Source organism: Syngnathoides biaculeatus, chromosome 4, assembly GCF_019802595.1.
Source record: "Syngnathoides biaculeatus isolate LvHL_M chromosome 4, ASM1980259v1, whole genome shotgun sequence".
Lineage (NCBI taxonomy): Eukaryota > Metazoa > Chordata > Actinopteri > Syngnathiformes > Syngnathidae > Syngnathoides > Syngnathoides biaculeatus.
The window spans coordinates 2,337,828-2,350,469 of record NC_084643.1 but is presented as its reverse complement, the minus strand read 5'-3'; the positions used below and the strand labels follow the sequence as shown (position 1 = coordinate 2,350,469).

Here is a 12,642-nt window from a genome sequence, read left to right as displayed (position 1 = left end):
GGCAGCGTCCCTGAAAATTCATAATTGTCAATAAAGATTTTCTCAAAACACTATTAAATGAAAGAGGATTTAACATCACATTGTCAAAATAGGGTACATATTACATGACCTATTGGATACATTGTTCATGCAAAGCACTGGATTTCCCCTTTAAGTGACTTCATGTCAGGGTTCTCTTTAGCTTTGTTTTGATTTAGCGGGGTCAGACTTGGGTTGATGATTTTCACTCGTATTTCTGTCCCTGCGGCCTGCCTGTGACCCTTGTGAGGAAAATGGCTGGATAAATACTCCTCAATCTGTTTTAGTACAGTAACAAAGTAGTCATTCCAATTACTTCCCAAGTTCCTACACCGCAAACTGGAAACCCGAAGTTGTTTCGAGACAATTCAAAGGTTGCGTATGACCCGGTTAATAAATTTCAGTGATTAAGAGACATGTAGCTCACGTGTGCATGTTGCATAAACGGCGAACGATGAATGTGCATCACTTCCCCCCACCCCCAACCCCCAGACCATCCTTGTAGCCACACGCGCTCGCTGACACGCACTCACACGCAAACACGCACCGCGCGTACGTAACCACGCCTCTCGACGCAGACTCAGTGCCGACCCCCCCTCCTCGACCTCCATCCCGTACAAAGACACCCACGCACGCGCTGTTCCATTCGACGTTTGGGGGCGAAGCAGACGTGACGCGTCGGAGAGCGCAGATCCGCGCGCGGAGGCTCTCGGCAGGTGCTGCAAGCTGGGGCACACGCCCCCCCCCCCCCCCCCCCGGCAACCGGCCCCCCGCCCCTCCTTCAACTCGTCCTCGCCCGCCCCATCTCATCTTCATCTGATCGAGTGCATGGAAACACGGTAAGCCTCGTCCTTCACTCGCCAGGTCTTGTTTTTACAAAGTGAGGCAAATGTCAAGCCCCCGTTCAATTTGTCGCGGTTCAATGCTGCCCCCCCCCCTTTTTTTTTTCTTCTCCCTTCTGCTGCGCAAATGATGTCATTCGGGCCACATCGGTCGCATTCGGCCCGTGGTGCCGCAGCACCAACACGAACACTCCACTCGAAACAAATTGGACCGAGATCGTGGTGCAAAGCTGTAAAGAATTGCGAAAACAGCGACCAAGTTTGATGCTCGCGGCAGCCCAAATAGCCACAAAATTGGGATAGAGTGCACGTGAAAACACGCACTCTTAACATCAGAGCCTACCGGTAAATACATATATTTATATATATATTACGTCCCGGCTGTGGAGCAAGCATCAATTTGCTGATTCAGAGTCCATTTTGTCAGTGATTGTGGCTCTTGCGGGGTGAAGGCTGCTGTGTGCTGTCGCTATGGAGACGCAATCTGGCATGCGATTTTAAAACTTGAGTCCTGACAAAGAAGAGGGAGAAAGAAAGGGGCTTGCGTATCTATTGTGGAGCTCTATTTGACCGTGAATTTAAAAAAAAAACAAAACAAAAAAAAACTTTGCATTTTGTAAAGTTGAGGCATTTTCAAGCCCTTTCCAACTACATTAAAAAAAAAACAAAACGAGTGAATAGCGCAAAGTTCGATTCTGCAAGCATTTGTGGAGGTGCGCCGTGAAGGTGCTTTGTAAAGGGTTACTTTCAGGGTTATATACTTAAAGAATTCCCAGACGAGCCTCTAATTTTGATCTGGACTGCAGTGTCATGACACTGCATTCCATGTCGTTGAATTGCAACTCCACTTTCAGTCTACCTACCTAAATCTGATTTTAAATGACTTGAAAGAAACACTGCAGGACAAACTGTCAACGCACAACAATTCATTGTAAATGTAAAAGTCATCTACCTATCAGATGAGGTCTTTCCCCATTTTGGAGCTCTTGGGCATTTATTTTATCTCGTGCTTCTAAAAAAAAAAAAAAAAAAACAGGCCCAAGGGGGGCAGTTGAGTGTTGTCTCTTCTGATAGTTTGAGTGAGAGCATACGTGATATTTCTCAGTCGGGGTGCTGGCCAGACGTGGCACGGATGCGGCTGGTCAGTTCTCTGTCGTCACCGTGAACAGATGGCAGCTCAAGGGTTCGCTCGTGGGTGAGGGCCAACGTCCCACGTCGTGTGCATCGCACACGCCCAAAAACACCTCGCTTTGATTCAAGATACCCAAGAAATAGAAATAGAAATACCGTTGAATCTTCACTGTCCTTCAAGTTGAGATTGACAACCTTTTTCACTGCATTGAGATTTTTTTTGGGATCAAACAATGTGATCTTGCGGCCACGTTACTAGATTTTGTCAAAATCAGATTCAGAACCACTCATATTTATCTTTTTCATCTATACCAAATCAATAGGTCTTGTAATTCCATTCCATTCCTTCGGAATGGCAACGTGTTGAAAATGGTTTCCTTCATTTCCATAATTCATCCATCCATCCATTTTCCTAGCCGCTTATCCTCATGAGGGTCGCCGGAGTGCTGGAGTCTATCCCAGCTGTCAACGGGCAGGAAGCGGGGTACACCGTGAACTGGTTTCCAGCAAATCGCAGGGCACAAAGAGACAAATAGCCAACATTCGCAATCACACCTTGGGGCAATTTAGAGTGTCCAATTAATGTGGCATGTTTTTGGGAATGAGGGAGGAAACCGGAGTCCCCGGAGAAATCCCACGCAGGCACGGGGAGAACATGCATAGTCCACACAGGCGGGGGTTGGATCGAACCTGGATCCTCAGAACTGAGGCCAACGCTTTCCAGCTGATCCACCGTGCTGCCCCCATAATATTTGCCCCAAATGAACAGAAATCTGAAATCTTAGATATTTTTGGTGCCTTGAGAAATGTTGTCCTTGGCCTATTTCTCACAATGGCACGTGTTTTGGACATGTGGGGCGTTACATGGGCCGAGGAAGTACAGGAAACTGGTAAAGCTTGGATGTGATGTGTATAAAAATGTGCGTACAATCGATTCACTTTCAACATTTCCTATCACGAGAGCATCAATGGAACTTTCTACACCGCGCCATAATAATGGCACCGTTCAGTGTATTCGCCAACATACTTGAACCAGGAAGTCGCCTGCTGACTAACAAACATCCCACTTTATCTTTTTTTAAAAAAACAGTTCAGCCTTGGCTGCGGCTTGTGCTCAAAGTGACGTACTAGTTATGTAATGTCCTGCTAGAACAAAACTGATGCGTCTCATTTATCCAGTGTATTGTCAATCAATTTCCATGTCTCAGAGCATTCGGCTCAATTTATCTTTTTCTTCCTTAGGTTGTTTTGCAACGTCACAGTGAATGGAGGGCGTTGACATTCCATGAAGATGACCCGGACACATCCGCCTGACATCCTGACATCAGCTCTGTATCAGGACGTTCCTCTCTATCCAACCGCCGAACACGTCGTTTCCCCTCACTCGTCTTTGCAATGTGACTTGAAGATGATCGATAAAGCGGAAATCGTCAACAAAAGACACTGCCGCAGCTTCGACTTTCTGGAAACGCTGGACGACCCGCAGTCTGCGTCATCCCGGATGGAGTATCCTTTTAAACGGCCGGAACAGCAGACCTTACGCAAAGACCTAACGTGGAATGGACTAGATCAACCGGGATATCTTCGCTTTTCATCTCCAGATTTGTTTAACTCCAGGCAAATCCAATCGCACACCACCCAAGACAAAAGCAGCCACCTCACGTGGTCGGATTCTGTCAACAGAAAAAGATCTCGGAGTGCTCCCAGAATCAAATCCACTCTCACTCCTGTGCCCATCTCTGTGTCTCCAGTGGAGGCTCACAAAGACAAGGATGCCCTCGAAACTTTGAGGCCCTCTGAAGCGCAAAGAGAGACAAATTCCTCCAATAGGGCTTTTTTGAACGAGGTCCATCCCAATAAACTACAACCCCATTCTCCCCTCTATGTGTCTGATTGTTTTGATGAGGGTAAATCAGAAAAACCAGCTGCAACGCCTCACGTCAGGTGCCGCGTAGACATTAAACCAGATGCCGCTGTAATACAACACGCGTCTCGGCAGATCCCGGCCTGGCAAAGATACTCTCAGGCCAGTAGCGCTCGAGGTTTGTATGTGCCACGGCAGATTTCCTCACCTGCACCGACTCCGAGTGAATGCTACAATGGAGATTTTCGCCAAGGCCATCACTACGCCACAAGCATGTCTCCCGTCTCTTACCAGCATCAAGACATGTACCGGATGCCCTCGCCAACTGCAATGTATCTGAACAAGGAACAAAGAGCTTACTCAAACCCAAACATCCCAACAAAGTTTTTCTATACAGAGGACCCACTTCGATATTCAGTTCATCCTTATTCAAGAGCATATTTTCAGGACGACAGGTCCAGTTTAGCCAGCCGTGGAAGTACTATGACGAGTCCTTATGATCCAAGAAATCGATGGGTGCATACCCTTCCTCTCAGGTCATATTATACTGATCATTTCTCAAACCAAGAGCCAACACACTCTGTATTTAGTACACCATACCCTACAAGTGAGGCAGGCTCCTACTTTTCTCAAACCCCCTCAAGCTCTTACTTTGGGGATGACCCTCGTTTCAATCCCTACTACCAAAGTTGCTCAAATTTATATTATAACAATCCGTTCAACTCTCACGAGGAGCGATACTTCCCATCGAGGCAGTACCACACAGAAGGGCGACGACGCCCTCGCATGTCGCAGGCGTTTTCCGATGACTGGTATCACTCAAGCGTATCTGGTTACTCCAACCAGTCTTCTCAGCTCACCCCACCGAGAGTACGGACAGACACGGGTATACCCCCGTGGTATACGACCTACAGCGCAGAGACAAGTCGGCTTAGGACAGAAGCCAAAAACCACTCCAAGTCTTGGGACAATATTCTATATCCCCGCAATGACAGAGAGCAACCAGTGCCTCGTGGAAGGAGCTACGAGAATCTGTTTCACCAAGCGAGGTACGGGGCATCTCCCAATGTCTCATCTCAACCCGTCATCCTTAACCTTTCAAGTTCACCGAAGCGCTACGCTGCCTTGTCTCTCTCGGAGACGTCTTTAGACCGAGGTCCGAGTAATCCCTGGAAGAATAGCAAGACTGGCCACTGGTTTGTGACTCCCGAGATCACCATCACGGACAATGACATATGTACAGGCAGCCGTGAGCGGCGTGGGCTGCACACCGTCAACTGGAATACGATGGACAGTGAAAGGAAATCTGCTCCAAGAGCAACTGACCTTAAGAAGTCATTCAACACTGCAGAAATGACCAAAGAAAGGAAACGTAACAATGTCTCCCTTCAGCAGAGTCTGGAGCAACTTGATGAGTTGTTAGCTGACTTAGTGGTTGATTACAAACCACCGACCAGCGGGAAGCCGAGTGGGGACTTTCTGGATCAGCTTAAACAACTGATTACGGAAGATGATGAAAAAGTCAGGGGATCTTCTGAGCTTGAAAATCGTGAATGTCTGAACACGCAGCTTCCATCGTCTAAATCCAGCCCTGACACGATCAAAGACCCCGATAGCGGCTGTGATGCTTTACAAAGAAGTGCGGAAGAATGTTCTCCGGACCACAGCGTGGAGGAAGAGGAAACCATGGTGTGCGCCAACAACAAATGCAAGCGTGCCGAAAACATGTTCAATGCGTGCTTGTACTTCAAATCATGTCATAGCTGTTACACCTTTTACTGCTCGCGAAACTGTCGGAGGGACGACTGGGAGACCCACAAAGAAACATGTCTGTACGGCCGCGTGAGCAGCGTGTGTCGGCACGCTATCAAGTTCTGCAGAGAAGATTCAGAGATTCATAAAGCCTTCTCTCGTATCGCTAAAGCTGGTTACCTCTCCAGAGGCAGAGGTGTCCTCTTTCTGGGTTTTGCCAATCCGGAGACCGCTGATAACTTTCTTCAAGCCGGGCTCGAGAGCCTCGTCATGTCGCCCACATACCTGTCTCTCCGAGAACTGGATGGCTTTAAGGACAACTTAGGTGAATACTGCATGGAACTTCAGCAGGCAGGTCGTGAGTATGATCCCAGTGAATGTTTCCTCTTGAATGTATCTGTGGCTGTTGGTGAACTAGTGCCTAATAGACCCTCACCGAGGGTCCAAACGCCAACGGTTCGAAAATATGCAAAGGTATCCTTGGCTTCTTCGAGCCCGGAAAAAAAGCTAATGAAAAAGGATAGTGAAATGGACACTCTGATCCTTACCCCGCCACCGGGAACGCCGGCCATCGACCAGGAGGGCGAGGAGGGAAGAAAAGCCAGGGAGGTGTGCTTTGTCAACATCCAGCGGGAGCTCAGGATTAGGGGAGTCTTCCTTCGACACGAGTACCCCAAAATCTACAATCAGCTGTGCGAGTTTGTGGAGAGCAACCGAAGGTTCACTCCGACAACCATTTACCCGATAGACAAGAGAACAGGGAAACAGTTTATGTGCATGATCATGGCTGCGTCGGAGCCGAGAACATTAGACTGGGTGGACACGCCCCATCTCTTGGATGATATCATTTAGAGCGCCATCGGATGGGAATAATCACAATTTCAAGTACGGCAAATGTACGTATTGTAAATACCAGCAATTTGGAAAGTTCAAGATTGTCGTGAAAGAATTTGCATTTGGGCAATTTGCCTCGCTGGCCGTTAGCACACCTCCGTTGACCGACGACGCACAACAAACAGCCACATTCGCTTTAGCCCTGCTTGAATTTGCTTGCCGTCAGAGAATTTAATAGGGCGCAACAACGCAACCGTCCACGTGTTTGAGATTTGAACTGCTCGGCGTTTCCGCTCCACAATGTACAAAGCACACAACGTTTATAGTTTTCTATGTGCACATCTTCTGGCATCCACGGTCCACGTAGTAGACACGGCTATGTCCCATTTGCCAAAAGTCCCACTCGGTTCTATCTGAATATGTCAACTATACCCTGCAATAGTAATATTACTCCTGGTGACCAGTAGTCAGAGTATATTCATTTAGAAAACTGAATTTGCGTGGCTATTTTTCTATCAGTCTTTTTAGTTACTGTTTTAATAGAAAATGAAGTACAATCAAGACAGCCTTTTACTTTAAGAACAAATTTTAGATGAAACGAGTCGTGCTTGGATGAACTGCTTTGTTTGAAAGTGGCCTTTACTTGAAAATAGATGTATTTTAAATATAAAGCAAAGTACAAATTTTAAGTCTTTTTTTTTCCCCTGTCTCAAGAGGTTGTATTAACAGCCCATTTAAATCATAGATTTATTTCAATGAAAGGATTTTATTTTTCATTCAGGTGTGTTAGAAAAATTGCAGTTCAATATATTTCAGCTGTTACATTTGATACTCATAAATAAGAATACAGAAAGTTACCTTATTGACCTAAATCACTTGGATAATACAAACTAACCCTGCAGTATATTTTTAGACGATATGCAATACCAGAGTAACGATACAACATATCTATAAAATATAATAAAATAGTGATCACTACTGAATGTCATTTTGAACCATATTTTGTGAATATTCATTTTGTTTGAACTGTAAGTGGAAAAAGTGGAATGTTCCTGAAACGTCTGCAACACTGAACCTTGATATGATATGCCTGCTTCCATTCTCATTGCTGACTAAAATTAAATTGCTCTTTTACTGGATTATATCTTTGTGCAAGATTTCAAATTTATATTTTGTGATGTTTATAACCTATATATAGATATATAATAAATGGAATTTAACAAATGACTTCAAGGGCGAGTTGTATGATTTTGCAGACACACATTTTGATTATTTGTTGATCTATGGCGGTCCTTTTTGAGTATGTTGGATTATTCAAGCATTAAAAGCCGACACTTTATTATTTACAACACTTTTTGGGAGAAACGTTAGTAAAGAACATGAAGTACCGGAATCGTACCAAATGAAGTAAAAATAAGTGTACTGTATGATATTAATTCACGCAGGTTTAAGTCGAAAAGATATTTTCAAATCAGATTAATAATAATTGAAATAACATTTCAAAAGACTTAGCCAATCAGAGGACATTTCTTCTGCACTGCTCAAATTTGCTTCGTTTTCTGTGTTCGTCTGCCATCTGGTGGACAACTGTGTGTATTACAGTAAATACTAAGTATGCCTCAAAATGAAGGCTGCGTATGAAAACAGCGAATGCCGCATCAAATGAGGCGAAATTTACCCAGCCAGTTATTCATGATAATTGTAGAAGAGCTGCACAAATACATGGGTTTAATAATAAGAATAACAGTACAGTGAGTTAAATAAATAGCTATTATGTGGTCATCCTTTTCAGGACACGTTTAAACAGCAGTATTAAACATTTGCAGGGGAAAAATTATCGTATGAAATTCACGATGCAAAAGTTCAAACATGTTCTTTTGCGTGTTTGTTATTGTTGTATTTGTCAAGATTTTTCACGGACTGTCCCTTTGAGCGAGGACGGCGCATGCGCGTCACCTGCGTCGTCCTCGCGATGACAGCCAATGACAGCCAATTTCTCCGAGATCCAGTACGACGCAGTCACGGCTAGGTGGCTAGCCGCACACAAACATTTTCTGTCGCTTGAGAAATCTCATGATCCCCCTCGTTTGGCGGCCCTGAGATTTGAACAACACGTAGCATTTACGTTCGGTAAGTTGCCTGATCGACGTAACATATTTTTGCTGTCGCTCGGTGTAGTGAGTTGCTTGCAAGCTAAGCTAACGTAGCCAAGTGAGCTTAGCCGCTGGTTAGCTTGTCGCACTTGACTAGTCGCCGAGGTTTAGCAGCCTACTTGGCGAACATTGGCAGGCTAATGTTTGCTGTCTGAGTTCCATGTACCAAATCCGCATGAGCACCTTGACGGGCTCACCATCATATCTTTGCTTCTGTCGATGTCTCACCGAGCTTGAATGTGAGTGAGCCGACGTAAGTTGCTTGCTTTACGTTGGTGTTATGTTGAACGATGTTTTGACACAGTTTGGTTGGCGTGCTTTCAATATTATGGACAAGTGCGCCCACGTAGTAAATTAAGCCCACTCACATAATTAAAACCGGTCAATTTTGGTTAAATGTGCCGAAATCAATTGCTGCAGTTGTGCTTGTATTAATTTGTAAGAATGAATTCAGTTGTTGGTTCTTCTTCCTTTTCCTTTCGGCTTGTCCCGTTAGGGGTCGCCACAGCGTGTCATCTTTTTCCATCTAAACCAATCTCGTGCATCTTCCTCTCTAACACACACACAGTCCTCATGTCCTCCCTTCCCACATCCATCAACCTTTTCTTTGGTCTTACTCTCACTCTTTTGCCTGGCAGCTCCATCCTCAGCACCCTTCTACCAATATACTCACTCTCTTGCCTCTGGACATGTCTAAACCATCGAAATCTGCACTCTCCATCCTTGTCTCCAAACCATCCAACTTTGGCTGTCCCTCTAATGAGATAATTTCTAATCGTCAAATGCATATCAAATTTGTACTTTAATATGTGACGTTTACCAGCCGCATTTGGGAGACCTGCACGATCCCAACAGCTATCACTGAAGACATATCAACATGCCAACCTTTTCATTTATAATACTATACTCAGTTTTGACTGACAGAGGCTGGGAGACGATAAAACACAAAATTTATTTGGGCGGTAATGTAGATCTGCAATTCAAATAAGTGCACATAATGCTTTGATTGACTCGAAAAGCAAATTTTATGTTATCAAGGATTCAGTCATGCTTATGCACCGACCATACAGTATACATTAAATGCTACTTTTATTTCCACATGTGATGTTTGAAAATAACACATTTCCACATCCATTACTAAACTGCCAAATGTCAAACATTTCAAACTCAGACATTTTCATTTGTTTTCTTTTCAAATTTTCTGCTCTTGTCAACTGGGAATTTACTGCCATTTTGGCTTGTTTCACTTTGAGCACCTCTCAAATTACACCTGATTGTGGTCCAGTTTAGTTTATCTTGGCAGCACCAAGCAATGTAACCTAGACTAAGGTTTTGAATTTTTTTTCCTCCCCTCTGTGTTCCATCCATTTCATCCAATACATCCATTGCATTCATTTTCATGTTCAGGGTTGCTAGGATGGTGACTGGAGCCTATGTCACCTGACTTAGTGTAAAAGATGGAAAGTAACTGATATGATGACTGATCATCAGCCAATCACAGGCTGACTGATAATATGTCATTCATTGTCAAGCCCCTGATAGTCATCTTTGTGAATCAGTACACAACCAGCCGTCATCAGCAGAATTAAAAATGTTTGGATTTCCCATTCTGTTTTTGTCGTATCAGCTGATGTCGTTGAGAGCGCCACCCCGTTATTTTTGCACCATTTTGTGCCTACACCATTTTGTAGCTCAGTTATTGTGACATCCTCTATATAATTTGAGAATTATATATAGTCCTCCACATGGGGATAAAATGGCACTGTCATTCTTTGGTAAGAGCAATTCAGGCATGAACACACAGGGTGCACATCACTCAGTGACCCAGAAACTGCATTATCCCAGGTGAAAGAGCTTGGCTTCAGCCCTTCTGCTACCGTTTTGCTGCTTCACAAGATGCAGCAGGTTGTGATTTATTCCGCTTTGTATGAGGTGCTAAAATTGTGCACAGGCTGTCGTACAGTATGCTTATTCCAATTTGGTCGAGGGATGCTCTTTACCTTTCTTAACTGTCCTCAAAATTAGCATCTTACCAGTGTGGCATATGTTCTTCTTTTTATTGCTTTAATGGATATTCAAAAAGTGGTCGAGGATTATTTTGTTCAGCTCAAAGGGTTCAATTTTCAGATGGTGTTATAGTAAGAGCCACAGATGCTGCTTACAGGCTCTGTAACAAATTATCTGAAAGGGAAGTGGGAAGAGGATGTCTGAGTATTGCCTTGGATTTCTGTGTGTGCATGATTTTGGAAAATAGTGGTAGCTGTGATTTTTGCGCATTAAAAAAACAATTACAATTACCAAATGATTCTACTGAAAGAATCAACATACTTGTTCATAAATATTGGAGCTTCTAGGTGTGATTATGATTGCGACTGTTGTCTGTCTCGATGTGCCCTGCGATTGGCTGGCAACCAGTTCAGGGTGTACCCCGCCTCCTGCCCGATGATAGCATGGGATAGGCTCCAGCACTCCCGCAACCCTTGTGAGGATAAGTGCCTCAGAAAATGGATGGACAGAATTCCCATATTTTGGGCCCTGAACTAGTCTCTGAACCAAAAGGAATAAGACAATTGGCTGCTCAACTGTTCCATGTCCAGGTGAGCATGTATGCCAGCCAGCAAGCTTTTTCCCTTGTATTTATTTAGGACGTGCCTGCCGAGATACCAGCAGGTTGCGTTCTGAAGTGTTTCGGGCAAAATTTTGTAGTCCTCTTCAACCAAATGCTTCAGAATTCATTGGTTGGCACTTCAGTGCAGATGGACAATGACCCGAAGGATACTGCGAAAGCAACAGATGAGGTTTTCAAGGTAAAGAAGTGGAATGTTATTCAATGGCCAAGTCAGTCACCTAACTTGAACCCAATTGAGTATGAATATCACTACCTGGAGACAAATGCAAAGGGAGAATGCCCCAGGAACCAGCAGAAACTGAACACGCCTAGCAGTGCATCAGCAGTGATGAAATCCAGCCCCTGATCACCTCCATGCGTTCCACACTTCAGGAATCCACTTGATTGCAGAGCATTTGCAACCAAGCATTCAAAAGTAAAAATTTGATTTTGTAATTAATTTTCCCCATTATTTTTAGTCCCCTAAAAAGTGCGGGACACATGTAAACTTGAGATTCCAAACTGTTCACTTGATTTGGGACATAAATCCCCTCAAATTATAGCCGAAATGCTGCCATTAAAGCACATCTTGTTGGTTTAATTTCAAATTCATTGTGATGCTGAGAGGCGTCTCCGTGACTAAATATTTATGGACTTTACTGCCTTATCCATGATCAGAATCAGCTTTATTGCCCAAGTGTGTAAAATTGAAGCGTTGATGTCATGAGTTACCCACTTGTGTAGTTTCTCTTCTGCTTTATAGTTCCTCTGTGGTCGGTGTGAGTGGCCCACCAGGCAGCTCAGTGCAGCTGGTACTGCTAGCGTTGGAGCTTCCACACGAGGCCCTTTTGAGTCACGGCTGTTCACCTCCGACCAAGTCGCTTCGTACTGTGTTGTTTTTGAGTTCCGTCCAAATATGTGAGGAATGTGCTGCTTCATGGGTGCTGGTGTGGAAGGTCATCACGAACATCCTGCATGGCTAGTTGCTAACCTGGCAATAGAATAAAACATGATATCATCTATTTAATGTATTGAAGGAAGATACACACACACTGATTTCAAGATAACGGATTTTTAGACTGACATATGACAAGCAAATAAAATTTTAAAATTGGAGGGGGGCTGAACTCCCCCCTTGCAAACATTATTCCTTAGGAATCAGCTAAAACATGAGCAACAGCTAGGTTTAACTTAAAAATGAAAAGTTTTCACACCCTCCACTTGGCTCTGCCAAATACTGCGTTGATGCTCTCGCACTCAAGGATTTGCTACCGTAAAGATTGAACTTATTTCAGCTAAGTTTGTTGACAGAATGTGTGTTTCCCCACTTTTGTAAACAGGATTTAACTAATTGCTACAGTATCTACTTCTGGGTGAGGCACTGGAAGGTTTATTACATAGATTTTTTTCCCTCCCCACAGTGCAAAATAAGATATTTTT

The 12,642-nt window shown here is 44.2% G+C and overlaps 2 protein-coding genes across 4 annotated transcripts in view; both read left to right on the top strand.

Moving 5' to 3' along the window:
• The first annotated feature begins 776 nt into the window (after positions 1 to 776).
• On the top strand, positions 777 to 7,544 carry unm_hu7912 (un-named hu7912). The gene is made up of 2 exons (XM_061817644.1): positions 777 to 857; positions 3,234 to 7,544. Exon 2 carries the CDS (start codon positions 3,277 to 3,279, stop codon positions 6,457 to 6,459), a length of 3,183 nt encoding a protein of 1,060 aa, XP_061673628.1. The 5' UTR covers positions 777 to 857; positions 3,234 to 3,276; the 3' UTR covers positions 6,460 to 7,544.
• Positions 7,545 to 8,418: 874 nt separating this feature from the next.
• The window catches only part of gapvd1 (GTPase activating protein and VPS9 domains 1), a 28,051-nt gene continuing 23,827 nt past the window's right edge, over positions 8,419 to 12,642 (top strand). For all 3 annotated transcript variants that reach the window (XM_061817632.1, XM_061817631.1, XM_061817633.1), the window contains exon 1: positions 8,419 to 8,571. The gene's annotated coding sequence lies outside the window, so the exon portion shown is untranslated. The remainder of the gene's footprint in view (positions 8,572 to 12,642) is intronic.

Excerpts from the sequence above, each read along its gene's own strand:
- unm_hu7912 (XM_061817644.1), top strand. The coding sequence starts at position 3,277 with ATGAAGATGACCCGGACACATCCGCCTGACATCCTGACATCAGCTCTG.